General features: G+C 39.8%; 1 protein-coding gene across 4 annotated transcripts; it reads right to left on the reverse strand.

Moving 5' to 3' along the window:
• Positions 1-982: 982 nt before the first annotated feature.
• LOC113671845 (uncharacterized) lies at positions 983-16,909 on the reverse strand. 4 transcript variants are annotated; one of them, XM_027188104.2, is made up of 6 exons: positions 16,763-16,909; positions 5,401-5,669; positions 4,351-4,817; positions 3,546-4,166; positions 2,775-2,980; positions 983-2,147 (listed from the first exon to the last, which is right to left on the reverse strand). In XM_027188104.2, the coding sequence occupies exons 2-6, from the start codon at positions 5,655-5,657 to the stop codon at positions 2,028-2,030; spliced, it is 1,671 nt and encodes a 556-aa protein (XP_027043905.2). In that variant the 5' UTR covers positions 5,658-5,669; positions 16,763-16,909; the 3' UTR covers positions 983-2,027. The 4 variants fall into 4 exon arrangements, with proteins under 4 accessions (XP_027043905.2, XP_089070016.1, XP_089070014.1 ...); XM_089213890.1 differs by lacking the exon at positions 16,763-16,909 and adding an exon at positions 15,190-15,363; XM_089213888.1 differs by lacking the exon at positions 16,763-16,909 and adding an exon at positions 12,533-12,713.
• Between the last annotated feature and the right edge of the window lie 1,127 nt (positions 16,910-18,036).

The following is an 18,036-nucleotide window of genomic DNA, read 5'->3' on the forward strand; positions in this document are numbered from 1 at the left end:
CAACTCATGGCGTTTAACACTGAGTTGCTGGTTTTGTCTACGAGGTCTTCCACTTTTTCAGCGCTGAACTTTATTTCTAAGTTTGACATCAGTGTTCCAAGCTGTTTGTGGGAGTGCCGTTACTAAGCAAGTAGTATCAAGTGACCCTCTTTCTATTAGTTGCACTTGTCAAACGGACCAAAGGGATGTTTCAACCATTATTCAATTGACGAATAGCCTGTTGTAGGCACTCACTTTGAAAATGTGGAGATGAACGAATAAGCGGGAAGGGCGGGGGAAGAAGGAAGAATAACCAGACGGGATTCCTTTCGAATATTCTACTGTTTTCACCCATCTACTCATTTGGGCTTCTGCAAGGACTAATAACCTGAAAAGGGTCAAGTGGAAAAGATTTATATCCCGAGAATATTTGTTAGCATTTAGTCTATTTGTGATGTACCTCAAGAGGTTGTCAGACGACAAAGTAGCTGTTTGTATGGGGGGGGGGGGGGGGAAGGGAAGGAGGAAGGCTAACAATGAGGCGTGTCGCAACGGCCAGCATGAATGTCAATTCACTTCTTTTGATAAAAATGGACATTATTGAGCAACCAAATTATATAGGAGAGGAAGAGAAAGAAGAAGAAGAAGAAGAAGAAGAAAAGTGATAAAATGAACTGAACTATTGTTAGGTCAAATGACTCAAATGTTTCCTCCAGATGCTTTTCACGTAGACACATCTATGACCCTATATGAATTTTACAAACGGGCTCCTGAAAGGCGTCTCTAAAATAAATTTAGATAAAACTATCGATCACCGCAGTTTCTGATATATACAGTGATTAACATGCTCACTGTAAATCAGCGTTTTTCCTAATGTTCTTGTATCCTTGAGTGTCACGCTACGCTGAATGTCACGCTCTTTATATTCTAGAAAAGCCTTGCGTTACGTCTGGTCTGCGTAGAAGATCGGGCACATCACACGAACATAACACCAACATCAAAACAGTATCAATACCACTTTTATTCCTTCCCACTTATTATTCTAGTTAAATCAATTCTTGAGATCTTATCAAGATGAAAAAACGCTTTTTAAAATTACAAAGAAAACAGTGTTTGCAGCGCACGTTCTATCCAAACTTTAGCGTAAATGCACATACAAAAATCATGACTACATCTTGCTGGCAACATTCTAATTCTCAGCTTACTGTGATATCTTATTAAACAATCCAGATTGAACTGAATTAAACGCAACTAAACTAATTTGAAGTCTAAAACTAAACTGAACTAAACTGAATAGTAGTAAGTTCACACCCGAAACTAAACTACACCCGACTGCATAAAACTGCATAACACATATCTCCATTAATAAAAACTGTTAATGAAATTACGACACTGACCCGCAAAATGTGTCAAAAATTCCCCTCTGATGTCCGCCATTTTTAATTTTGATGTGAAACCACGCCGCTGACTTGTGCTAGTCTCGTTCTGCGTTAGTCAGTCACTTGACGCTTTCTTTTAAAAATCAGGAGCTTCTCAAAAGGCATTCTTGACAATCAAAAAAGCAGTAGCTGTTTGTGAACTGATTCTGTGACATCGTGCGGACGTAATTAAGTTATAGAGTTAACGTTGTTTTCCATGTGGCGGCGTCAACTGTTCAGAGATGGGTATAGTTGAGGATAATTTTTGAATGATGAGCCAACCTTTGGAAATCTTAAATTGCGATGAGCACTTAATTTTCATGGATACTTTCAGCAATGGAGATATAAATCATGTGGTTTCTGAAGCATACCTCTTCTCTAATTTGGTAGGAGAAGCCTACTCCCTAAAATATTTGAACGGTAGGGCTACTTTTTTTAACCATCGACCAAAGGCTTCATCGGGTGGGAATCATTAGTGATTGATTCAGCAGTGATACTGAGTCATTCCCAGGGTGTTACGGGTTGGACTCAACGTAATTAAACCAATTACTGAGTCAGTAACTAAACTATTTAAATCTAAACCAAACAATGTACAAGAATCCCTGTGTACTATATATCAACTGCCTGAATTTACGCCTCGCCGTTTAAACAAATCATGGCGTTTACCACTGAGTTGCTGGTTTTGTTTATGAGGTCTTCCACTTTTTCAGCGCTGAACTTTACATTAGAGTTCGACATCAGTGTTCCAAGCTATTAGAAAGGAAAAAAGCGGTAGTGAGTTAACAAGCTATTTCTGGTTGTCAGGAGTCTCCGAACATCTCATGATGTTCTTAAAAGTGCCACAGCTGAGTGCCGTTACCGTGCAAGTAGCATCAAGTGACCTTGTTTCTATTTGTTACACTTGTCAAACGGACCAAAGGGATGTTTTAACCATTATTCAAATTGACGAATAGCCTGTTGTAGGCACTCACTTTGAAAATGTGGAGACGAACAAATAAGCGGGAGGGGCGGGGGGAAGAAGGAAGAATAACCGGACAGGATTCCTTCCGAACATTTTCACCCATCTACTCATTTGGGCGTCTGCAAGGACTAATAACCTAAAAAGGGTCAAGTGGAGAAGATTTATAACCCGAGGATATTTGCTAGCGTTTAGTCTATTTGCGATGTACCTCAAGAGGTTGTCAGACGACAAGGCAGCTGTTTGTGTGGGGGGGGAGGGGAGGGAGGGAAGGAGGAAGGCTGACAATGAGGCGTGTCGCAACGGCCAGCATGAATTTCAGCTCAGTTCTTTTGATAGAAATATACATTATTGAGCTACCAAAATATAGGAGAGGAAGAGGATGAAGAAGAAGAAGGAAAGTGATAAAACTTACTGACCTCTTCAGGGCTCATCAGATACTCGCTCTGCTGTAAAGGCTGGTGTAACCCAGAGCCTTTTCTCAGATAACGAGAGTGCACTGGACAGCAATTCAGTATGTATAATGCTGCTGCTATGACTTCACCAGGCCAAGAACAATAGAAGGTTTTACCGACATCGTTACTTATTATTCGTTCAGCTCCGCTATCCACCCATACTGAACCTCCTGAGAAAAAAGTTGGACATGGGTCGGATTAAATTAAAAATTTGATTGCAAATAGACATTACTTTCTCAAGCAATTCATCACAAGCGCGTTCTTCTAAAAAATCGGAGCGCGACCTTATGAATAAGCGTTTCTCTATTCAACTTAAAAAGTGGTTATTGCATGTACTGACAAGGTATCACTATTAACATGAATATCTCATAGAATGACGCAATCCGTGCTATTCAGATGTGCCATGAAACTCCACATCTTCGTTTTTTGCATCAGAGGGTAGGGCACCCACACCTCAGCCTCCCCTCCAGATATGAGCATGGCTAAGAGAATTCCTTCACCTTAGCCTCCCCTCCGCGTACAAGCATGGCTAAGAGGATTCCTTCACTTTAGCCTCCCCTCCACATACGAGCACTGCTAAGAAGATTCCTTCACCTTAGCCTCCCCTCCTCATACGAGCATGGTTAAGACTTTGAAGAGAGAGAGAGAGAGAGAGAGAGAGAGAGAGAGAGAGAGAGAGAGAGAGAGAGAGAGAGAGAGAGAGAGAGAGAGAACTGTTCTGTGGCGCTTTCATACCTTCCTGACTGAAACTGATCAGTGCAGTAAACTTGCGAGGAAGAACATCGTCCGGTGTGGAACATTCCATGGCCGATAGCACTTGACGCGAAATTTGCGAGATGTCATCCTTCGAGCTTCCTTTTCTTGCTTCAATTTTGTTCACGGCAACTGACTTTTTCAGTAACTTCAACTCGACACAACGGTCGATCAAATTTCTCCACTCCACTTGCTTTTCCTCTGGGACGATCAATGTGACTTCTTTAGACTCGCTCGCCAAAAGAGACTTAATGGTTGACAGCACACTGAGACTTCCTCTGGTAGTAGTCAGGTTTAGCGTAACTATGGCAACAGAACATGCGTGGCTGAGTCTGAGAGCTGCTTTAGCAAGAGCTTCAGGCATTTCGTCCGTGGGTGTTATTTTCTCCTGTCTCCTCTGTTTCTCCAGCTGTCGAATCAGTTCTAACGCTTTGTCAGAAATTAACGAACAAAACACTGGGTTTTCAGATATGAAGACGGCTTTAGTTTGCATGGATTCGAGCCACTTGGGTACGTTCACCTTATTAAATTCTTCGTTGTTTAGATCAGTAATGAAGTTACAGGCTATTTCACTTTGGCTGACACTTATTGCCAAGGGTAATCCTTAAAGGAAAACAAAAAAACCAACAACAAAAAAAACTTGGATGAGAGACGCATCTTTAATTAGTAATCCTAGAACGTATAAAGGGGGAATAGGAATTGATGCCAGCCTTTTAGTATTTTAATCTAAAAAGCGCATCAACCACATCCAGAGGTTGGTAATGATTTAATATTTTTGGCTACCTACTTGCATTCGCTATCGCTGTCGCGGCCGTGACTCCACAAGCCCAGAACATGCAGACATCTCCTTCTTTCATGTACGGTTTGTCGTCAAATTCTGGATTTTGCAGATCCTCCACTCCGATCCAGGAAGGATGACCAATATGTATTGGGGCTCCATGCACTTTGTCCAAGACAGCAGTCACCTGGGCAGCCCTCTCTACTAAGTTCCGGGGCATTGGACGCAGTGACATGCCAACGGTACCTGAGAAAGGACCTGACTTTACTGTCAAGACCCTTGTTTGGTAAGTAGGTGCTTTTCTTCCGCTTTCTAGTTGCCGAACCGGAAGACCAGCGTCCTGTAGCGCAAGCTCGAACGAACTACTGGAGCCGATGTAAAATGTAACGAAGTCATCAAAGGGTATATCTAGTAGGTCGGTTACGGTTTTAGTACAGACCCCATTTTCGTATATCCCATATGCTGACTGATCTGTGCTGTAAGAAAAGAATTGATGAACGTTTCAGCCGGCTTGATGTCAGGAAATCGAAAGCAGTTCTAGCTGCTGATGTGTTTGTCCAGAGAAATCAGAACTGGGGTAAAGGCTTAGTGAAACTGATAATACTTTGTGTAACATTTCGACATTAGAAAAGAAATACAGAATGACATAGATAAAATGTCTATTTTAGTGGCCGCGAAATAAAGTTTGAAAGCTAAGAGAACCCATTCTTTTAGCAATTTCCAGCTGATTATAAGGTGCTAAAAGAGCTAGCCACCGACAAAAGTGACACCCATTCAGGACCTACCTCACTTCGTGGTTACCATCCAGGGCAAAATAAAATACGATTTCGACTAGCTCTCTTTCTCAAAAAATTTAACGACTAGAAGTAATGTTTCGTGTTTTGCATTCCTTCCAACCTGATATTTTTTTGTTAGAGGGTCTCATTTCAAGTTTAATTGTTTACTTTTTTTATTGTCAATCGCGTAGCTTTGATAGAGAGCGATCCTCTTTAAATTTCCCTTTCTTTTTCTTTCTTTTTTTTTTATAAACAAACCCCTCGGTTTGTCCTCTTTTATTACCGAATGTCCAGATCTGCGGCTAAGGGTGGGGCTGACACTTCCCCTGGCTTTGCCCGGTACACCAAAGGGAGAGTGGCATGGTTCATTTTGCAAAATTCATGGAAATGATCTGCTGCGGACGATGGAATGATATGAACACTAGCTTGCGTAAAACCAGCTGACATGCCATTGGTCTGTTCTCGCGGGAAAAAATTCCGTCGAAACTGACTTCTGGCCTGAGCTCCTGTCCAGTTTGCACGGTCCTTTAATGACAGCATATTTAGCTTTGACTGAAACAGAGCAAGACAATTATGAATCTAATGATCTCTTGGGTAAAAACAGCATTAGTTTGGTTTTGCTTTACTTTGCTCAGTAATTGGCCCAAAAAAATCGCTTCACTTTTTCAATCCATCGGATTCAAAACTTGGTCATTCGCATTTTCCCGCCCTTTAGGCAGTGTCCTTAGTTACCATACTTAGCTTTGTTCTGATAGACTTTGGTTAATAAGGAAATAAAACTTAGAGAACCATTCAAAGATGTGGGCTGCACTTAAAAGACTGGTTCTTATGCATAGAAGCGTCGATCGCGAGAGAAATCGACAGTTGAATATGGCTGAAAATAGCTAGCTACGAAATAAACAGAAGTTGCTACAACCAATGGTCTCTGGTAAAGAAAACTCTCTTTTTTCCGATATCAGTAGATATCTTGCCAACGAGAATGATTGTACTAAACGCTACTAAGCTAGTGAAAAAGTCGAGATAAAGTTTTTCCAAACATTATAATTTATGGTCTGATCCCTGGTTGAAATGAAAACTAAAAAAAAAAAAAGATCAGATGTAACCAATCAACAAATAGATTCCACGATACCATGCGTTGGCTCAATATTTCTAGCTACAGATGGTGTCAAGATGTGGTTAGAACTAAGAAGAGGCACACGAGGTGCAGCCCAGTGTGTGACCGACGTTCTTACCATATTTCCAGATCCTCTTTGATATGTTACTGATCTCTTACATGGCAACATGGAATGAACAAAGAGGTAAATTTGAGGGGATATCTATAAGTCTGTTCCCAAATGTATCATAAGAACAAAATGATATAAGTACGTATATAATTCACGTTTCAACATAAATACAACGATAAAAAGACCGTGGTGGGGAGACGCACGTTGAAGGTGTCATGAATGGAGAGCTGCAATGCACCGGGCGAGGTCCACGTCACGTTGTGGATATGTTCAATTTGGAAGAGAGTATCTGCCTCCGCCATATTGCTTTTTCACAGATATTTTACTCCGAAAAGTGAGATGAATTACCTTCTTGATGGAGGTCTTTAAAGCCAAATTGTCGTCATTTTCCGATAACATTTACATATTCTACTGCATCCACAAGAGAATGGGTATTCAACTAGAAAAATTAATCTACAAGCTTATATTTCAGAAGTATAAGAGAGATTGGCACTCCCTATAAATGCTTTATTCAGGAAATGCTAATTAGAAAAATCGAAACAAAAATATCTGAATATCGAAAGTAGATCTTAAAACAAATACTGTTTATCCAAAAACAAATACTTTAAATTGAGAACTATTCGCAATATCAGACAGTCATCATTAATAAAAGTCATTAAGGTAGTCTGCGGCTTTTGAGTAGAATGACCCGGCCAACTGTGCAACGCGCTTTAGGCAAGAAACCTCACCTCTTGAGTCTAATTCTAATATTTGCTTTAAAAGGGTGTTCAAACGCATAGTTTTAAATCTTAATAGGTTTCAGTTCTATGCAACCAAATAATCAGCATGAAACGTTCGGCTATGGTAAAATGATCAGATGGCAGGTAAATTTGGTATTAGAGAACAGAGTAAAAGGCTGAAATGAAAGCTAAGATCTAAGGTAAAAAACGAAATCATGTCCTCCCTTAGGAGGCGTGTTGCCTGTGACGCTAAGCACATATTTACAGACTAGTCACGTAATTCTTAAATCTGACCTACTTATACTTGGTGACAGCACATCATGGTACCTTTACCTAGAGAACTAAAATTGACACTCTAGATTAATTGGAGCCACGTTTTTTTCTGGCTCGAGTATCGTGAGGCTTTTCAGGGATTGGGTTGAGACTACAGCTCAGATAATGAATTTTGTGAAACGCCCGAAGCCAAGAGATAATTGCTTGCGCCTCCATAGTGTGTGATTTGGACGAATTATTTTTGTATTTTACACTTGATATACTTAATTAGCAATATCAATAAAACAAGGAAAACATAAGAGCGGAAAAATGAACAGTTAGAAACGTGTGTAGGTGGGAGTGTTTTAGGGGTGGACAGGAGCTTACTTAGTGGGGGAGGGGGGTTCATTACAATTTCAAGGCGCTTTACTTGAAGTGGCATATACCACTGTTCTCTTTGTGTACAAGCGAGCTCGCATCACTGCACAGAAAAAGACCGGCAAATGGAAATCACTCTCTTGATGTGGATTCTCTTCATTCCGAGTCGCGTAGAGTTGGCTAATGTGATGACCTTTAGTACGAAAAGCTCTCTATAGTAAGTATCAGTAGATATCTTACAAACCAAAACAATCTCTAAAGTATTCACTCATCTGATTGAAAGTTGAGGTCAAGTTTTTCGAAACCATCCTTGACACGATGATGTGTAAGAAATAAGAACTATAGTACATGTCTCGATGCATTTTTTTCAACAATAGTTTACAGATAACGTCAAAATGTGCCATGAACATACAAAAGCGGCGCAGCCAAGTGTGTCACTGTTGTTCTTTCCGGTCTTTGAAATTCTTTTGCAACTTACTCAACGGACGCACGCCAATATGAATATCTGAATATCTGCTACGAACATCTCATTTGACACATGATTTTCGGAAGTCTGAATAATTTTCAGTTCGATAAATGATTGCCGGTTAAAATCCAGCTGAAACAAAACGATGAAATACCATCAACAAGATAGAAAAAGAACTGAAAGCTAGGCGAAGATCTCTCTTCTTACTTTGGAGTGATAAAAAAAAACAAAACAAGGAAGATGTTTTCTCGTAGCAGGGAAAGAGCTGTCGACGCTTAGAGCGGATTTACAGACTGGTTATGTAATATTTAAGTCTGATCTTTGTTATGGCAGTTGATCATGTGTTTTTTACCTCGAGAACTTAAACTGACTTACTTGGTCGGAGTAATAGCTTTCTTTTCAGGCTTGAAAATCTTTACGTTTCGCAATGTTTGGGCTAAGATTGCAGCAGTTGTTATTGAAAAAAACGAAGGGAAAACTTGATCTCGTCGCGTATGGTTTTTACGGAAACCAGTTAAGCCTGCTCTCAATAGATCAGCATAAACAAAGCAAAGATAAGTGTTTGGGTAGGTGTGTTTGAGGGGTGGGCAGGGGTGTACCTGGTGGGGATGGGGGTGGGGGTGGGGGTGGGGTCACAGTCATCAATTTCAACGCGTCGTGAGCAAGGTGACCTATACCGCTGCTCTTGCCTCCCCGGCGGGCTCACGTTTATGCAGCGAGAGGGACCGGCAAATGGAACTGAGACACCTTTGTGGTGCAGAAATCTTTAGATTCGCGCACTTTTGTAAAGCTGAAAAGTGAGATATTTATATCACAAGGGAGGATGAAGTGAGAGAATTTATACCTATGACTCATGATAACTTTTTTCAAAACCGTTTTCAAACTCTGCACCACACTGGGAAGACATTTGTGCATTTGTATAAACTCCTTTCCATGAGCGTGCGATCAGAAAATCGTGCGTTTAATTTTTATCGTTATTGAAAAAACTAACTTGCATCTGGCTTTTTTGTGGTCCCGGTTGTTTTGTATATTTTTGCTGGCTTAAATTTCATATGCCTCGGAGAAAAGAATCGTCAATTCCTGAAAGAGACAGGAGCGAACAACAGCGAAGAAACTCTAAGTAAACAGAACAAAGGTTGTGGAGTTGGAGGTGATATCTCCCAGTTAGTTTTAGCGTCGCGTTGATATGCACGACTTAAAGCTTTCCTCAGCGAAATCGTTCAGCTAGCGCAGCTGCAAAACGAAAAGTCACAACATTATACATTTTTTCCACACCGAGCCTGCGACAGCTCATGTAGCTAAAGATCGAAGTTCCACACGGGAATAACCGTCTTACAAGTCTTACTTAGTTCAATATTTTTCATTAATTACTATTAGACTGCGATCCTTGGGTTTTTTTTTCTGCGAGCAACTCAATATTAATATAAAGATGCGAACTAGCTCTTGATGGAGGTCGTAACTACGAAATCCGTAATGAGCGAAATGTCGTCAACTGTCAAAAATAGTGATATACATTTTCTACTGCATCAATAATTAAGAGAAGGGGTAGCTATCCAAAAAAGCTTATCCAAGAACTTACTCAGTTTTCATAAGGACGATAAGAGAGATTTGTGCGACGAGTTAATACTTAATTAGGAAATGCTTATTATTACAATCAAAAGAAATAACTTAAAATCCAAAGTGAATCTTAAAACAAAGATAGTTTGTGAAATTATAACCATTCGCAGCATGAATCAACTAACAACGATCAGATGGCAGGTAAATTTTTTCATCGGAGTACGGAGCAAAGAAAAACCTGCATGTTCGGCGAAAGCCCCTCATCTTTCTCTCGAGATCAACTGGAGGAAAAAAAATTCCATCTCTCCTAGCAAAATAGATGTAGACGAAGCTTAGGGTGTCATTACAGGAAAGTTAGATTCGAAAATCTGTTCTTAGTTATTGCAGTTGATCATGTGACGTTTACCCAGAGAACTTAAACTGACTTACTTTGTCGCAGATATAGTGTTCTTTTCTTGCTCAAGTGTTTTCAAGTTTTGCTTGAAACTGGGTCAAAATTTCGTCTGCGGCTTTTGAATAGAATGACCCAGCCAGCTGTGCATTGCGCTTTAGGCAAGAAACATCACCTCTTGACTCTAATTCTTATATTTGCTTTAAAAGGGTGTTCAAACGCATAGTTTTAAATCTTAATAGGTTTCAGTTCTCTGCCACCAAATAATCAGCATGAAACGTTCGGCTATGGTAAAATGATCAGATGGCATGTAAATTTGGTATTAGAGAACAGAGTAAAAGGCTGAAATGAAAGCTAAGATCTAAGGTAAAAAACGAAATCATGTCTTCCCTTAGGAGGCGTGTTGCGTGCGACGCTAAGCACATATTTACAGACTAGTCACGTAATTCTTAAATCTGACCTACTTATACTTGGTGACAGCACATCATTGTACCTTTACCTAAAGAACTGGAATTGACACTCTAGATTAATTGGAGCCACGTATTTTTTTTCTGGATCGAGTATCGTGAGGCTTTTCAGGGATTGGGTTAAGACTGCAGCTCAGATAATGAATTTTGTGAAACGCCCGAAGCCAAGAGATAATTGCTTGCGCCTCCATAGTGTGTGGTTTGGACGAATTATTTTTGTATTTTACACTTGATATACTTAATTAGCAATATCAATAAAACAAGGAAAACATAAGAGCGGAAAAATGAACAGTTAGAAACGTGTGTAGGTGGGAGTGTTTTAGGGGTGGACAGGAGCTTACTTAGTGGGGGAGGGGGGTTCATTACAATTTCAAGGCGCTTTACTTGAAGTGGCATATACCACTGTTCTCTTTGTGTACAAGCGAGCTCGCATCACTGCACAGAAAAAGACCGGCAAATGGAAATCACTCTCTTGATGTGGATTCTCTTCATTCCGAGTCGCGTAGAGGTGGCTAATGTGATGACCTTTAGTACGAAAAGCTCTCTATAGTAAGTATCAGTAGATATCTTACAAACCAAAACAATCTCTAAAGTATTCACTCATCTGATTGAAAGTTGAGGTCAAGTTTTTCGAAACCATCCTTGACATGATGATGTGTAAGAAATTAGAACTATAGTACATGTCTCGATGCATTTTTTCAGCAATAGTCTACAGATAACGTCAAAATGTGCCATGAACATACAAAAGCAGCGCAGCCAAGTGTGTCGCTGCTGTTCTTTCCGGTCTTTGAAATTCTTTTGCAACTTACTCAACGGACGCACGCCAACCTAGAATCTATATGTATTACATAACAGAATAAAAGATAAGCTGATGTTAAAAAAAATTAATTATGTCTTTCCTCCAATAGATTGCAATTAAGAACCAGTCAAAATGCCTTTAAAAATTCAGTTTATCATATGAACACATACAAAGCAGCAGGGTGCACGCAATTTCTCGTTGCTGAGAATACTTGAGCCCTGCAAGTAGCTCCAATGGATTTGATGAGGTCTATGTCATCTTACGGATGCGTTTAAGTTAGGACATAATATCTCCATGCTTTTTCACAGAAGTTTCTCTGAGTAAGGCGAGATGGAATGCGCCCTGTCTGCCGTCTGTCGCCGACAGCATTTACATATTCTATTGCGTCAGCAAGGGAATTTATGGCTATTATTTACCTTATTTAAGATGTTTACGAACTTAATTTGTAGATGGATGATAATGAAAAAAAAAAGCCTCATATTTAGAATAATCAGAACAAGAATATCTTAATCTAGGTAGAAAATCTTAAAACAAATACTGTTTGCGATTTTAAAACTATTCGCAATATCAGTCAATCATCGTCCCGGAAATCAACCAGCCGCAGAAAGCGTTTTATGCAAGATCCTGGAAGTTCATTTCTTGGGTCCAATTTTTATGGAACCGTTCCTTAAAAGGATTCCATAGCAACTTTGATTGTTTAGCTTAACATAGTGATGCATCATCTAGGAAAATTCGGCTAGATCATATAAGTCAGATGGCAGGTAAATTTTGATATCAAAGCACAGAGTACAAGATATGTAAGTTAGGCCAAGATCTCTCTGCTAACGTGAATATCTGCTACGAACATCTCATTTGACACATGATTTTCGGAAGTCTGAATAATTTTCAGTTCGATAAATGATTGCCGGTTAAATTCCAGCTGAAACAAAACGATGAAATACCATCAACAAGATAAAAAAAAAGAACTGAAAACTAGGCGAAGATCTCTCCTCTTACTTTGAAGTGATAAAAAAAAGAAAAGAAGAAAGATGTTTTCCCGTAGCAGGGAAAGAACTGTCGACGCTTAGAGCGGATTTACAGACTGCTTATGTAATACTTAAGTCTGATCTTTGTTATGGCAGTTGATCATGTGTTTTTTACCTCGAGAACTTAAACTGACTTACTTGGTCGGAGTTATGACTTTCCTTTCAGGCTTGAAAATCTTTAACTTTCACAGTGCTTGGACTAAGATTGCAGCAGTTGTTATTGAAAAAAACGAAGGGAAAACTTGATCTCGTCGCGTATGGTTTTTACGGAAACCAGTTAAGCCTGCTCTCAATAGATCAGCATAAACAAAGCAAAGATAAGTGTTTGGGTAGGTGTGTTTGAGGGGTGGGCAGGGGTGTACCTGGTGGGGATGGGGGTGGGGGTGGGGGTGGGGTCACAGTCATCAATTTCAACGCGTCGTGAGTAAGGTGACCTATACCGCTGCTCTCGCCTCCCCGGCGGGCTCACGTTTATGCAGCGAGAGGGACCGGCAAATGGAACTGAGACACCTTTGTGGTGCAGAAATCTTTAGATTCGCGCACTTTTGTAAAGCTGAAAAGTGAGATATTTATATCACAAGGGAGGATGAAGTGAGAGAATTTATACCTATGACTCATGATAACTTTTTTCAAAACTGTTTTCAAACTCTGCACCACACTGGGAAGACATTTGTACATTTGTATAAACTCCTTTCCATGAGCGTGCGTTTAATTTTTATCGTTATTGAAAAAACTAGCTTGTATCTGGCTTTTTTGTGGTCCCGGTTGTTCTGTATGTTTTTGCTGGCTTGAACTTCATATGCCTCGGAGAAAAGAATCATCAATTCCTGAAAGAGACAGGAGCGAACAACAGCGAAGAAACTCTAAGTAAACAGAACAAAGGTTGTGGAGGTGGAGGTGATATCTCCCATTTAGTTTTAGCGTCGCGTTGATATGCACGACTTAAAGCTTTGCTTAGCGAAATCATTTAGCTGCAAAACGAAAAGTCACAACGCTATACATTTTTTCCACACCGAGCCTGCGACAGCTCATGTAGCTAAAGATCGAAGTTCCACACGGGAATAACCGTCTTACAAGTCTTACTTAGTTCAATATTTTTCATTAATTATTATTAGACTGCGATCCTTGGGTTTTTTTCCGCGAGCAACTCATTATCAATATGAGCGGCTTTTGAGTGGAATGACCCGGCCAGCTGTGCAACGCGCTTTAGGCAAGAAACCTCACCTCTTGACTCTAATTCTTATACTTGTTTTAAAAGGGTGTTCAAACGCATAGTTTTAAATCTTAATAGATTTCAGTTCTATGCCACCAAATAATCAGCGTGAAACGTTCGGCTATGGTAAAAGGATCAGATGGCATGTAAATTTGGTATTAGAGAACAGAGTAAAAGGCTGAAATGAAAGCTAAGATCTAAGGTAAAAAACGAAATCATGTCCTCCCTTAGGAGGCGTGCCCTAGGAGGCGTGTTGTCTGCGACGCTAAACACATATTTACAGACTAGTCACGTAATTCTTAAATCTGACCTACTTGGTGACAGCACATCATGGTACCTTTACCTAAAGAACTGGAATTGACACTCTAGATTAATTGGAGCCACGTTTTTTTTCTGGCTCGAGTATCGTGAGGCTCTTCAGGGATTGGGTTAAGACTGCAGCTCAGATAATGAATTTTGTGAAACGCCCGAAGCCAAGAGATAATTGCTGGCGCCTCCGTCGTGTGTGATTTAAACGAAGTCTTTTTGTATTTTACACTTGATATACTTAATTAGCAATATCAATAAAACAAGGAAAACATAAATCTCTAAAGTATTCACTCATCTGATTAAAAGTTAGGTCAAGTTTTTCGAAACCATCCTCGACATGACGATGTGTAAGAAATAAGAACTATAGTACATGTCTCTATGCATTTTTTTCAGCAATAGTTTACAGATAACGTCAAAATGTGCCATGAACATACAAAAGCGGCGCAGCCAAGTGTGTCACCGTTGTTCTTTCCGGTCTTTGAAATTCTTTTGCAACTTACTCAACGGACGCACGCCAACCTAGAATCTATATGTATTACATAACAGAATAAAAGAGAAGCTGATGGTAAAAAAGTCATTATGTCTTTCCTCCTATAGATTGCAATTAAGAACCAGTCAAAATGCGTTTAAAAATTCAGTCTATCATATGAACACATACAAAGCAGCAGGGTGCACGCAATTTCTCGTTGCTGAGAATACTTAAGCCCTGCAAGTAGCTCCAATGGATTCGACGAGGTGTATGTCATCTTATAGATGTGTTTAAGTTGGGAAAGGATATCTCCATGCTTTTTCCAGAAGTTTTTCTGAGTAAGGCGAGATGGAATGCGACCTCTTGATGTAAGTCTTCTCGAAAAATTTTTGGAGATACGAGATGCCGTCTGTCGCCGACAGCCTTTACATATTCTATTGCGTCAGCAAGGGAATTTATGGTAATTATTTACCTTATTTACGATGTTTACGAGCTTAATTTGTAGATGGATAATAACGAAAAAAAATATACCTCATACTTAGAATAATCAGAACAAGAATATTTTAATCTAGGTAGAAAATCTTAAAACAAATACTGTTTGCGATTTTAAAACTATTCGCAATATCAGTCAATCATCGTGCCGGAAATCAACCAGCCGCAGAGAGCGTTTTATCTTCTTACTTTGGAGTGATAAAAAAAAAGAAAACAAGAAAGATGTTTTTCCGTAGCAGGGAAAGAACTGTCGACGTTTAGAGCGGATTTACAGTCTAGTTATGTAATATTTAAGTCTGATCCCTGACTTACTTGGTCGGAGTTATGTCTTTCCTTTCAGGCTTGATAATCTTTAAGTTTCGCAGAGCTTGGGCTAAGATTGCAGCAGTAGTTATTGAAAAAAACGAAGGGAAAAATTGATCTCGTCGCGTATGGTTTTTACGGATACCCTTGAGCTTGCTCTCAAAAGATCAGCATAAACAAAGCAAAGATAAGTGTTTGGGTAGGTGTGTTTGAGGGGCGGACAGGGGCGTACCTAGTGGGGGTGGGGTCACAGTCATCAATTTCAACGCTTCGTGAGCAAGGTGGCTTGTATCGCTGCTCTTGCCTCCCTGGCGGGCTCACGTTTATGCAGCGAGAGGGACCGGCAAATGGAACCGAGACACCTTTGTGGTGCAGAATTCTTTAGATTTGCGCACTTTTGCAAAGCTGAAAAGTAAGATATTTATATCACAAGGGAGGATGAGGTGAGAGAATTTATACCTATGACTCATGATAACTTTTTTCAAAACTGTTTTCAAACTCTGCACCACACTGGGAAGACATTTGTACATTTGTATAAACTCCTTTCCATGGGCGTGCGATCAGAAAATCGCGCCTTTAATTTTTATCGTTATTGAAAAAACTAGCTTGTATCTGGCTTTTTTGTGGTCCCGGTTGTTCTGTATATTTTTGCTAGCTTGAATTTCATATGCCTCGGAGAAAAGAATCGTCAATTCCTGAAAGAGACAGGAGCGAACAACAGCGAAGAAACTCCAAGTAAACAGAACAAAGGTTGTGGAGTGGAGGTGATATCTCCCATTTAGTTTTAGCGTCGCGTTGATATGCACGACTTAAAGCTTTGCTCAGCGAAATCGTTCAGCTGCAAGGCGAAAAGTCAGAACGCTATACATTTTTTCCACACAGAGCTTGCGACAGCTCATGTAGCTAAAGATCGAAGTTCCACACGGGAAAAATCGTCTTACAAGTCTTACTTAGTTAAATATTTTTCATTAATTATTATTAGACTGTGATCCTTGGGTTTTTTTCCGCGAGCAACTCAATATTAATATGAAGATGCGAACTAGCTCTTGATGGAGGTCGTACTACGAAATCCGTAATGAGTGAAATGTCGTCAACTATCAAAAATACTGATTTACATTTTCTACTGCGTTAATAAGTGAGAGAATGGGTAGCTATCCAAAAAAGCTTATTTAAGAACTTACTCAGTTTTCATAAGGACGATAAGAAAGATTTGTGCGACGAGTTAATACTTAAAATGCTTATTATTACAATCAAAAGTAATAACTTAAAATCCAAAGTGAATCTTAAAAACAAAGATGGTTTGTGAAATTATAACCATTCGCAGCATGAGTCAACTATCAACGATCAGATAGCAGGTAAATTTTTTTATCGGAGTACGGAGCAAAAAAAAACCTGCATGTTCGGCGAAGGCCCCTCATCTTTCTTTCGAGATCAACTGGAGGAAAAAAACTCCATCTCTCCTGGCAAAATAGATGTAGACGAAGCTTATGGTGTCATTACAGGAAAGTTAGATTCGAAAATCTGTTCTTAGTTATGGCAGCTGATCATGTGACGTCTACCCAGAGGACTTAAATTGACTTACTTGGTCGCAGATATGGTTTTCCTTTCTTGCTCAAGTGTTTTTAAGTTTTGCTTGAAACTGGGTCAAAATTTCGTCTGAAATTCTGAATCTTGTGGACTACTTGAAACCAAGAGAAAAATGACTGTCCTGTGTGTTTGTAGGAATGCCTTTTTGTCTGCACTCAATTTACATATACATAGCAATTTGAAAAAAAAGCAAAACAAAACCGCAGAAGGAACGAGTGGATGATTAGAAAGATGTGTGGGTGGATGTGTTTAAGTGGGAGGAAGGAGCTTAACCGTGGGGGGGGGGGGGGGGGGAGGGGGTCACCCTAACGAATTTGACCGCGTCATGAGTAAGTGGCTTACTCCGCTGTACTTCTCTGTGTATCAGCGGGCTCGTATTCACGGAGCGAGAAGGACCGGCAGATGGAAGATATTTCTGTGGTGTAGATTCTTCAGATTACATGCATTTTTGGAAACTTGTGTAAGTGTAAGATTTATATTCTATTGACTTTAGAGACAAACACAATTTACCTAAGGGAGGGGAGAGGAGTCACGGGCACCCCCCGGACTCGAATTTGTATTACTACTTAAGATAAAGTGATGACCACATTTATTATCATCTTCATCATTATCATCATCATCACTATCAACATCATTTCCGTTTGCGTAGAATGATTCATTGAACTTAGAAATTGTTAGTGAATTAATGTGCTCATGCTTTGCATAAGGCTTAAAGCACATGATCTTTTAAACTAAAAGACTTAAAAACCTCCAATGTATAAGTGTTTCTCACATGACTCACTGTCGAATTCGAACTCAGGGCACCGTTCCATTTGAAGTTTTTACAAGGGGAACCACTTGGTTGGTTTTTCTTCTTTTACAACTTCTACTTTCAGCACGTGAGCTCATGTTTCTTTGTGTCACGTACACAACCCAAAGTTAACCGCAATTTTCTGAGCTTTGCAAGTTGTAGCAATTGCGGTTTACGTCCACTTCCTATATTAGTGAGCAGGAACTTGTGAGGAAACCACATTACTGCTTTTGTTTTCGTCTAGAACATGCAAGCCTTTGTGCTTGGCAATTTGCTGATGGCTTTTTCATGGCTGTACCTTGAGCATGACATGATGCTATCGCACTTTCTCCAAACAATATATTTATTAGCTTCAGCTTCAGGTAATAAGCAACGTTGAACGCGAGTGGTAGTCCTGTTCAGAGGCTAGAGCTCTTTTTCGCTAATTGATGCGGGAGGTAACTCTCATTACCTTAAACTTTTTTATTTTGTCAAATTTA

The sequence above is a fragment of the Pocillopora damicornis genome, chromosome 8 (assembly GCF_964200805.1).
Source record: "Pocillopora damicornis chromosome 8, jaPocDami1.2, whole genome shotgun sequence".
NCBI classification, from domain to species: domain Eukaryota; kingdom Metazoa; phylum Cnidaria; class Anthozoa; order Scleractinia; family Pocilloporidae; genus Pocillopora; species Pocillopora damicornis.